Genomic DNA, 11,618 nt, shown 5'->3' on the forward strand with positions numbered 1-11,618 from the left:
GTAATTCTTTGGGTGGCGATGCCTGGTTTGAGTGAAGTGAAATGGCTTCGACCTGCAGTAAAATAATTTAAATATATTTATTTTTCTTTCACTTCTACATTTAATGGGTTAAAAGAATGTTTTCCCTACTGTACTTCTGTAGGGAAAACAGATTCTTTTTTCAATGCTTGTCAACATCAGATTTACTTCCACTGTCTTTTCAAGGATTTACTGAGAGAACAAGGAAACAATGATAAGCCTGCTTACTGTACAGATGGTATGTCACGATTTGACTTTGCACAAGGCAAAGTGGGTAAGCAAAAAAAATTATTGCTTATAGCTAATGACAATGACAAGTATGTTCCACATCTTGGGAGAACTATTAGTTTCCTTCTTTTATCAGGTAACTCCTGGTTTTTGTCTGCAATGTCTGCACTGACCTTCCAAAAAAACCTGATGGAACAAGTTGTGCCAATGGACCAGTCCTTTGAGGATTATGCAGGAATATTTCACTTCAGGGTAACAAAAGATTAATAAATGTGTCTAAAGAATACTTTTACAAAACACAAACACAACACACTGTGGTTATTAATCCTTAGCTGTTTTCTCTGTTTCAGTTCTGGAGGTTTGGAAAGTGGGTAGATGTTGTCATTGATGATTATCTGCCAACGATCAACAAACAGTTTCTGTCTGTGTACTCAAAATGTGGAAATGAGTTCTGGGCTCCTCTGCTGGAGAAGGCATATGCCAAGTACAGAACCACCTCTCACACTTTCACGTAAATCAGTCCAGAAGGTTCAGAAAAGATTTACAAATATTTTTCCTTCTCTGTGTGTCTGCTTCAGAGTTTGTGGTTCATATGCAGACATGCGTGGTGGGTCATCATCAGATGCCTTCAAAGATTTCACTGGAGGCGTTTACCACTGTCACAATTTCGCGATGGACAATGCACCGAGCCATGAGGAGCTTTGGCTGACACTAAACAGAGCCACTAAGTGTAAATCACTGATTTGCTGTGTGTCTTGGCCAGAGGCAGTAAGAACTATTTTTTCAGAGAAACAATAAAACAATAATTTTCTCAAAAATAAAACCATCAATAACTTAATTTATTTTACATGTCTTTTTCAGGATAAATTGGCCAACACTGGACTGCTGGTTGGGCGTTACTATTCTGTCACAGGCATCACTGAGGTAAATTCTTGAGCTGGCAAAGTGAATTCCATCTTGGAAAACTGATTATGTTAAGAGCATAATAGCAACAAAATTATGACAGTATCAATTAACCAATACTTGGTGATATTATATATAGAAGAATTCAGGTTAATTTTTTCACTTTTTATTTAATCTGAAGGTGAAGTTAAACGACTCCAAAGTAAGACTGGTGCGAGTCATGAATCCATGCGGCACAAGGGGGTGGAGCGGAAAATGGAGCGACAAGTTTGTGATTTTATCAAAGATCCACTTTATGACAATGAGACATTTTTCTTATTTTAGTTGTGTATAAAAACATATTCAGTTATACTTTCATGATAATTTTGCAGGTATAAAGGGACAACTTAGACAATTTAACAAAAATCATTGTAACTCCATTAAATGCATTTATATAGTTCAATCAAAAGTTGTTTCATGGGCAGAGACAGGTTTATTTTCATAAATTAAACTGTTGAAAACCCACAAAACACAGTTAAGAAGCTCTCAGTGCAAGAGGAAAACACAATTCTTGGCTACCAAAGACAAATAGAAAACAGAACGAAACCAAATGCTCTGCAACTTATAAAATGCCCATACATCCACAGAGCACAGTAGTGATGGATGATCACAGGATTCTTTCTAATGTAAAGAACAACATCTTTAGAAAAGCTAGCCAAATGAGAAAATGGCAAACACTCTCCAAGGCATAGCTAGGGTTACCAACTTTTTAACTATCCAATAAGCGTCACTATGGCGTGCAAGAAGCACAATGACCAGGCAGCTGGGCATAGTGTAAATATGCACTTCTGTTCATATCCTTACAATAAAAATGCACTAAAATGTTGGTATTCATTTTAATCAATACCTCATCTAAAACAACAGAGAAAATACAGTAAATCACTATAAATATACTGTAACACGCCCCAAGTAAGAGGGCAGCCAACAGATTATGTCTGATCTGAAAACAAGCAGTAGCGTCACACTAAACCAGGGGTCTGCAACCTTTAACACCCAAAGAGCTACTCGGACCCGGTTTCCACGCAAAAGAAAACACTGGGAGCCGCAAATACTTTTTGAAATCTAAAATGAAGATAACACTGTATATATTGTTTTTTTACCTTTATGCTTTGTGTGAACAACTAAAGTAAGTAAGTAAAGTTTATTTATTAAGCGCTTTTCACAGAGAGGCAGTCACAAAGCGCTGTACACAAATATCAAAATAAACAATACAATCAATAGACATTATACACAATGTAAAAGATCAAATGTAACTAATGTAAAGAATATAAAATACGTAGATCAACAAAAGGCTTGTTTGAACAGAAAAGTTTTTAACTGCTTTTTAAAAGAATCCACAGAGCAACTAAGGTGTGTTGCTTATGGAATCCATGAAGTGCTACAGAGAAAATTACATTTTATTTATGTAATTAACACATTTTGAACTCTTAAAGAAATATAACAAAAGGAAAGACACCCAGCTGAACTAAAATGATCCATGTAGCAAACAAAAACTGTTGTGAGCCGCCACCCTTATATCGCCTTTGGGCTTTTGGAGCCTTGACCTGACTTTTAAAAAGTAATTGGATAAAAAGAACTATGCTGCTAAAAAAGGAAAAATAGATATTTGCAAAATACTGCCTAAATATGTATTTTACCTGGTTAATGTGTGTGGCGGGGCGTGGTCTGGAGTGCCGCTGCAGGGGAGTCGGACCCACCTGAGCAGCACCCGCAATCACGCCTCGCCGCCTTAAAGTCTGTGCTCTCTCTGCTGTTGTGTTGTCGGGCTCAGCCGGCTGTATGCGTACAGCAACCGTGTGTGAAAAGTGGTCAATAAAGAGATGCTGAAAAGCAGCGGGTCTGCCGTGGTACGAAGTCACTCTCATTTTTACGCAGGACTGTAAGCTGTCATCTGTGAGGCGTGAGCGGTGTTTGGTTTTAACATAGTTCACGGTAGAGAACAGCTGCCGACATAATGTGGATCCGAAGATCCATAATTGGCCTACCTGGGGTCGAAAGTCTCGATAAATGCACGGCGTTTCGGCGGGTATACCGGCTTCCGCGAGTGTGACGCTTATTTTGAGTGATGAAAAAATAATAAAATATAATTTTATTTTTATATTTCAAAATCACAATAATCTTTCAATTTAGAACTACAAGTTGAAAAAAGAACTAAACACAAATAAAATACACTTCAGCTAAATACTTCTAATCTATTTTTCCCAAACCACCCGGAGCCGCACTATAAGGACTAAAGGTTGGCGACCCCTGCACTAAACCATCTCCTTAGGGCGGAAGTGCCCCCTTGTGGCGTAACTAGGGATCACACCACATGTTGGGTCTCCAACAAAATCACAAAATTAAGGCCCTTCTTTAACAAAACTACACCTAAAGACTTATACAATATACAAAAATTAAATCACATAATGTGACCACATATTACAGTGTGTCACAATACCATGGGCTTTTCCTTTGAAAAATAAGCAAAGAGGAAAACCATAAGCCACGTCTACCACAATAACATGATTTTATGAAAGAGAAAACAACAAAAGAAAATACGGAGGGCTTCATCTAAGTGCAAATCATGTATCAGATGCAAAAAAGAAATACCAGATTAGACTAAAAAAACATGTGGAACAGTATTCTGTGTTCAGAATATTCAAAATGTACTGAAATGACAGAAAGAAATAATAAAAGGATTTGAAAAAAAAAAAACTCATATCCGGAAGCACCAAGTTACATTTCATTTAGTCAGGCGAAAACTGAATTTAGAAAGATCCACAATCGAAATGCAACGAAGATACTTGTAATACAGACCTGTCAAAAATATGACTAACCCTACCTAGCCATAATATATATGCCATATATATTTTATTATTAAAAAACAAGTCTGCTTTGCTGCTTGAAAGTCTGTCATGAGCTTATTTGTTTCATGTTTTCAGGTCAGATATGTGGGACAAAGTAGAGCCAGAAGTTCGAAAAATGTGTTTCGACCGTGACGATGGGGAGTTCTGGTAAATGAGTTTAATTAAAAGTCCCACATGGAGAACTTTGGTAAAGTTCATGTGTTTTTGGTTGTGTTTTTCATCTCTTTTTTATCTCTCTCTCTCTGCTAATCATTTTCTTTAGGATGGAGTTTGAGGACTTTTGTTCCCATTTTTTGAAGGTAACCATCTGCTCTGAGACCCCTAACTTTCTTGATGGAGACTTTAAATGTCAGTGGAAATGCATGATTTATGACGGCAGCTGGGTAGCAGGGATCTCTGCAGGTGGCAAGTGGAATGACCGTGAGACCAGTTTTTCTTTCTTAATTATAACTATCACTACAACAACAATGTGTTTTTATGTACCTTTTATCTGTGCAAACAGAAAACCCACCATAAATTTCTAAACATGTAACTAACAGGATTAATGTTTCCTCGTTCTTTGTAGCCACCTTTGCAACAAACCCTCAGTATCGCATCCAGGTGAGCGTTATTGACAAGGAGGAGCCAGGAGACAAAAATGTCTTGGTCTCCCTGTTGCAGAAACCTCTTCAGGAGCATCGCAGACAGATGAAAATCGAAGATGTGTTAATTCTCATCTTTAAGGTATTTATTTAAAATGTTTTCTCTGAGATATAAATAATTGTTAAATACTACAATTGAATAATGAAGGCTATGAAACAAATTTATTGAAGCACTTTTTTAACAACCAGATCTATGACATTACTACTAAAGAACCACAACTTACATAACAGTAGAGCTAAGTTAGTAATATTTAAAAAATACAAACAGAAAAAACCCTTTTAGAAGCATTTGCCTTCACATTCATTATTGAATGTTACTATGGAAACAAGTCTTTCTGCCGGCAGAACTGTTGAATGATTAAAACTCCAAAAGTTGATTCTGTTCATCTGGACGTAGCGTTTTATGGGAGAAACGTTTAGTCACCAGAGATGGGCAGTAACGCGTTACTTGTAACTTGTTACTTGTAACACGTTACTGTAATCTGATTACTTTTTTCAAGTAACGAGTAATGTAAGGGATTACTATTGCAAAAACGGTAATTAGATTACCGTTACTTTCACGTAGGAACGCTGCGTTACTGCGTTACTAAAACCGTGATTTTTTGCGAGAACGTCTCATGACAGTGACGTGGCGAGAGTGCGACTTTCGTGACAACAGCTGTGTGCAGATCATAATATATCGAGTGCGGGACAGAGTGTAGCATGCAGCGTTTTAAGCGTGGAAGTACTGACCTTATTTTGAGTTTGATTCCATAAAAAGTGACAAAAACATTAGTGTCCATTGTGCGTGGGAAGAAAACTTCTTTTTACAGCGAAAAAACCCCTAAACTTCCAAGCAAGCACCGAGTGTACTACGACGTAATGTGAAATTCACAGAGAAACTCGCGGATTCTTCCACTGACCGCTGTGGCACACCTGCACCAGGGTAAACCTCCGCCTACCCCAGTCCTGCTTTACAGGTGAAAATAGAGCAACAGGACCGCTAGTCTTTGATTTTATTCATTTTCTGCTGTGTTTCACTTGCATCTATTTAAAAGAGTGAGTGTACACACAAAAATATATTTTATTTTATGTGCTGGAATGTGCAGAAAATAGGTTTAAATGTTAAACAAATTTCTTTCAGTCAGAGAATGTTGCATATAATTAAGTTTTTGCTTGATGCATAAAGTTAAAAGATTAAAACTAATAAAACAAGTTTTAAAAAGACTTTTCCATTTGATTACATTTTGTATGATGAATTATGCAGAAAAAGTAGAATTGGGCTGAAAGATCTATCGCTTTATCACCTATTCAGGTTGTAAATCGTGTTTTTAAAAAGTAACTAAGTAACTAAGTAATTAATTACTTTTGAAAATAAGTAATCAGTAAAGTAATGGGATTACTTTTTTGGGGAAGTAATCAGTAATTAGTAACTGATTACTTTTTTCAAGTAACTTGACCAACACTGTTCGTCACTCATCCAAGTGACTTCTTCAGTCTCAGCTGACTGCAGGTTTTCCCAATCTTATAAACAGTACATTTGCATAATGACTGAAACCAGCCCACTGAAGGAACAATGGGCTGGGAGGTCAGTTCCTTAATCTTAATTATGCAAATTCTCATGACCATTGATCAACAACCACTGACCAAAACCCACTGATCAAAGACCACTGATCAATGGCCATGGGTACCATTCACAGAGAGTTGGGGAATGGCTGCAATCACAGCATTGTAAGAAGGCGAAAGATTGACCCTTAGGCCCCCTCCTCGATTCAGAGATGGTCTTTCCCTTTTCACGTAAATGTCCTTCTTGATTCCGCGCTCAAACCAGCGTTCCTCCCTGTCCAAGATGTGTACATCCTCATCATTGAAAGAGTGTCCACTGGCCTGTAGGTGTAAATAGACTGCAGAGTCCTGGCCTGACGAGGTAGCTCTTCTGTGTTGTGCCATCCACTTCGCCAGAGGTTGTTTGGTTTCCCCGATGTATAAATCCTGGCAATCCTCCTGGCACTTAACAGCGTACACTATGTTACTCTGTTTGTGTCGGGGGACACGATCCTTGGGGTGGACCAATTTTTGGCGCAGCGTGTTTTGGGGTTTAAAAGCCACAGAGACCCGGTGTTTAGAAAAAATGCGTCTCAACTGCTTCGATACTCCTGACACATACGGGATCACTACAGGTTTTCGCCTGGGCAGCGGTTGTCCTTTTCTCCTGGATCGGCTGGAGCTTTCTTTAGACGCCTTTCCAGCTTTGACAAAAGTCCAGCTGGGATAACCACATTTACTCAGGGCCTTCTTGATGTGCTGTTCTTCTGCCTCCCTGACCACTGTGTCAGTGATGGTGTTCGCTCTGTGTTGTAGTGTCGTGATGACACCCAGTTTGTGCTCCAGTGGATGATGAGAGTCTAGCCTTAAATACTGATCCGTATGTGTAGGTTTACGGTACACGTCAGCTTTTAGATGTCCCCCATTACTGATGGAAATCTCACAGTCTAAGAAGGTTAACCTGCCACTTTTCATATCCCCCCTGGTGAATTTGATGTGTCGATCCACCGAGTTAATGTGATCCGTGAATTGTGGTACGTCCTGAGATTTGATTTTCACCCAGGTGTCATCCACATATCTGAACCAATGGCTTGGTGGTGTTCCAGGGTAGGATAGCACCACTTTTCCACTTCTTCCATGTACAAATTGGCCACGGTGGGTGAAACTGGGGAGCCCATGGCACACCCATGTTTCTGCCTGTAGAACTGACCCTTGTATGTGAAGTAGGTGGAATGAAGACACAGTTCCAAAAGCAAACACACTTGGTCGATGCTGAGAGTGGTCCTGTTGCTGAGGTTGGTGTCATCCTGTAATCTCTTACGGACTACCTCCAACGCTTCCGTGACTGGGATGCAAGTGAAGAGAGATGTAACGTCGTACGAGACCATGGTTTCATCTGCCTCCATAATGACATCTCTCACCTTCTCAACAAAATCCAGGGTGTTCTGGATGTGGTGTTCAGAGCTGCCCACCAGCGGGTTGAGGATCGAAGCCAGAAACTTAGAGATGTTATAGGTGACCGAGTTGATGATACAGACAATTGGTCTTAAAGGTGCACCCTGTTTATGTATTTTCAGTAAACCATACAGACTTGGTGTAGACTCCGCTGGGTACAGCCTGTGGTATGAGGACCGGTCAATGGCCTTGTCTTGTTGTAACTGCTTCAGACAGTCTATCACCCTCTTCCTGTAGCCACTTCCTGGGTCTCCTTTCAGGGGCTCATAAGTATTTTCATCACTGAGCAGTGACAAAATTTTCTCATGATAGTCGTTCTGGTTTAGCAATACTGTGCACCTACCCTTGTGTGCCGGAAGGATGATAATGTTGTTGTCATCACTAAGTGATGTATTCCTTCAGTGGGCTGGTTTCAATCATTATGCAAATGTATTGTTTATAAGATTGGGGAAACCTGCAGTCAGCTGAGACTGAAGAAGTCACTTGGATGAGTGACGAAACGTTTCTCCCAAAAAACGCTACGTCCAGATGAACAGAACCAACTTTTGGAGATTTACTTACCTGGATGATTAAGCATGCATCAAGAAATGATTAAAACTCTTGTTCCCATTTTACAATCAACAGGTCCCACCAGGGGTAAGTACAAACAATGATAAATATATGAAACTTTGCCTGAAACTAAAGTCAGCATTGATTTAACTTGAACAACATACACTGAAACTAGGGAAATAATTTCATCATATACATTCCTTCATATTTCTCCCAGACCCCACAAGGACGCCTGGGATCTGATTTCTTTAAACCCAACAGTTTTGTAGAGGCACCAACCCATTATCGAGATTTCATAGAGGTGATTGAACTCTACAGTCTGGAACCTGGAGAGTATGTGATCGTCCCGTTCACGTGTAAACCCAACATCACTGCAGACTTTGTTCTTACTGTCTACACCAAAGCTGATGCCAAGATCAGGTAAAGGCTTTCTCTGACCTTTCACATATATTGTAAGTCCCACTGAAGACCTTTATTCCAAAAGAAAGTGGCTTATTTTAATATGATGGATCCTTGGCTGAAACCTCGATCTAATATAATCTTGTACCACTGTTTTCACATAATAAGAATTAACATAGCTCGTTATCATATGAATTATTGAGTTAACACAAGTATCCATGCGGTAGTTTCCTCTTTATGAATTTAAAGTTAAATTGGGTTTTTAACCTAAAGCATTTTGAGTGTTCAGTAAAACCAGAAATGTGCTTTTCAAACATCATTTTATTTCCAAAAGTGATAAATAGTTGTGCAGCAGGTCATAGTTAACTGGCATTCCTTTATTAATCAACACATTCAGCTGTAGTCTTAATTCATAACAGGTCAAGAGAAGATGCTGCATTGTGTCTTTCTCAGCTAATAGTGGCATCTTCACTTAAGGAGAATGGTTTCACCTTCAGTGGACCTCAGTAATCTTACTAAGACTCTTTATGGCTATCATGACCATGAAAAGTTGCATGTTTGTTTTCTCGAGATCTTGAAATAGTTTGATGACAAATGTTAATTATATAGAAAACTTTTTTAGCCTCTGTAAAAAAGGATTTAAACAAAGCTATTTTTAACCTTTTCCTCTGCTTCTAGGCCCTGTCAATGAGGTGAAGATGAAAAAAAGACCATCTGTAACTGCTCATGAAGCTTATTCCTTTTGATGTTCGGAGTAGAATAAAGGGCCATGCTCCAACTCCAACAGGTTTAGATGATGGCTGAAGCAGGTCTATTTTGTGTATTTGAAGGTCTGCATGAATTTTGCCTATGTGTGTTTTAACTTCTTGTCTTTCTGCATCTTCAAGTTAAGTTTCTGATTTCCTTTCTAACTGCCTTTTCATCTTCTAAAGTTATAAGTATTTGCTCTAGGACATGAGTTTCTTGTGTACTATGCTCCATTGCAATGTTTCGAACTGACAACTCAGAACAATAAAAGGAAACTTAACTAGAGTACAATACCATAAATATCAAACATTAGCACATTAGTTAACTTTCAATACAGGAATAAATGTACATATCTGCGCAATACAATTTTCACTTTTCTTTTTTTTAATTCTCCTTTTTTCTTAACTCAACTGTAACTCATTCTAACCTGGTATACTTATGGCGTTGTGAATCACTGTAAAACTGCACAGTTCCAAAATGTTGCCTTTGTCCCCTTTAATTCACCCAGAGTGGGTGACTGCAGTTCAGATGTCTAGGACTCACAGTCTGCAATTCCACACGGGCTGCTGTCCTGGAAGCATGACGTGCAGGGCTCTGGCTGCTCACTCCTTAACAGGCCACGTTTTCACTGTAACTGCTCCTGAAAATTATTCTTTTTGATGTTCGGAGTAGAATAAAGAGCCATGCTCCAACTGATGTTTAACCAGTATCTCACTTCAATGAAAAACACAGATATTATGTTAGCAAAATTAAATTATAAACCAAATAAAACGTACAAACAAAGTAAAATACACAAACATACTGTATGTGCCTGTTAAAAAATAAATATATATTCTTAGTGCTTATTATTATATTGTTTTATGTATTTTAATAAGAGAGGCCTTTAGAAATCAAGCCCAGACGAGACAAAACTAGGTCGCAGGCTGACAGGAAACTGCTTGATTTTGCAGAGCACAGGAGGTGCAGACAGAAAGTGAAACTAAGCAGAGTGCACTCCAGAGTTGTTTTTATCGAAACTTAGTGTGTGACGTGCAGCGGAAATATATATATATATATATATGTATGTATGATTGTGTTTATGCATCTTCGTCCTTGTGTCTTGTTTTCCCTACATATATATATATATGAGCGCAGTCCTGGGAACAGCTAAGATACTGCGCAGGACCCTCAAGCTCCCAGGCCTCTGGTAGAGGACCCGAGCTTGAAGGATAAACCGCCCGCAGGGGCGTGCTGGGTGTTTTATATATATATATATACATACATATACATATATATATATGACCATGCTGGCTGCTACTGCTTTCAGACCTGAGCTTGTGTCTTAGTGTGTTCGGGTCTCCATTCCCGGAAATGTAAAATAAAGATCATTTTTTGAGCTTTGACCACTCTGGGTCCAGTCTTTCTTTGCCACCAAAAGAATTCAAAAGAATTTAATTTAATACGCCTTTTTACTAAACATTCAATTCAATTCAATTTTATTTATATACCACCAAATCACTACAAAAGTCGCCTCAAGGTGCTTTATATTGTACAGTAGATACAGAGAAAAACCCAACAATCATATGACCCCCTATGAGCAAGCACTTTGGCGACAGTGGGAAGGAAAAACTCCCTTTTAACAGAAAGAAACCTCCAGCAGAACCAGGCTCAGGGAGGGGCAGCCATCTGCTGCGACCGGTTGGGGTGAGAGAAGGAAGACATGCTGTGGAAGAGAGACAGAGCTTAATAACAGATATGATTCAATGCAGAGAGGTCTATTAACACATAGTGAGTGAGAAAGGTGACTGGAAAGGAAAAATTCAATGCATCATGGGAATCCCCAGCAGCCTACGTCTATTGCAGCATAACTAAGGGAGGATTCAGGGTCACCTGGTCCAGCCCTAACTATATGCTTTACCAAAGAGGAAAGTTTTAAGCCTAATCTTGAAAGTAGAGATAGTGTCTGTCTCCCAAATCTAAACTGGGGCCTGAAAACTGAAGGCTCTGCCTTCCATTCTACTTTTAAATACTCTAGGATCAACAAGTAAGCCTGCAGAGCGAGAGCGAAGTGCTCTAATAGGGTGATATGGTACTACAAGCTCATTAAGATAAGATGGGGCCTGATTATTTAAGACCTTGTATGTGAGGAGCAGGATTTTGAATTCAATTCTGGATTTAACCCTTGTGCTCCCCTTCGGGGCAGCCCCAGACCCCGGGGGTCCCAGAGTACCCCACCCTCAGTAGAGACAGGTGAATGAAAATGTAAGAAAAAAACCCAGAACGATCATTT

General features: G+C 39.1%; 1 protein-coding gene across 1 annotated transcript; it reads left to right on the forward strand.

Annotated features, from left to right (window-relative positions):
• The first annotated feature begins 8 nt into the window (after window positions 1–8).
• On the forward strand, window positions 9–10,417 carry LOC116313244 (calpain-2 catalytic subunit-like). Its single transcript, XM_039618037.1, has 13 exons — window positions 9–57; window positions 205–292; window positions 383–498; window positions 597–730; window positions 825–1,014; window positions 1,108–1,170; window positions 1,331–1,416; window positions 4,110–4,181; window positions 4,297–4,454; window positions 4,600–4,757; window positions 8,279–8,290; window positions 8,421–8,623; window positions 9,281–10,417. Exons 1-13 carry the CDS (start codon window positions 19–21, stop codon window positions 9,291–9,293), a joined length of 1,332 nt encoding a protein of 443 aa, XP_039473971.1. The 5' UTR covers window positions 9–18; the 3' UTR covers window positions 9,294–10,417.
• Window positions 10,418–11,618: the final 1,201 nt, after the last annotated feature.

This window comes from Oreochromis aureus, linkage group 10 (assembly GCF_013358895.1).
Source record: "Oreochromis aureus strain Israel breed Guangdong linkage group 10, ZZ_aureus, whole genome shotgun sequence".
NCBI classification, from domain to species: Eukaryota; Metazoa; Chordata; class Actinopteri; order Cichliformes; family Cichlidae; genus Oreochromis; species Oreochromis aureus.

Coding starts and splice junctions, on each gene's coding strand:
- LOC116313244 (XM_039618037.1), top strand. CDS start 19: ATGCCTGGTTTGAGTGAAGTGAAATGGCTTCGACCTGCA. Junction 731..824: donor CTGGAGAAGGCATATGCCAA/GTACAGAACCAC, acceptor TGTCTGCTTCAG/AGTTTGTGGTTCATATGCAG. Junction 1,015..1,107: donor GTGTGTCTTGGCCAGAGGCA/GTAAGAACTATT, acceptor TGTCTTTTTCAG/GATAAATTGGCCAACACTGG.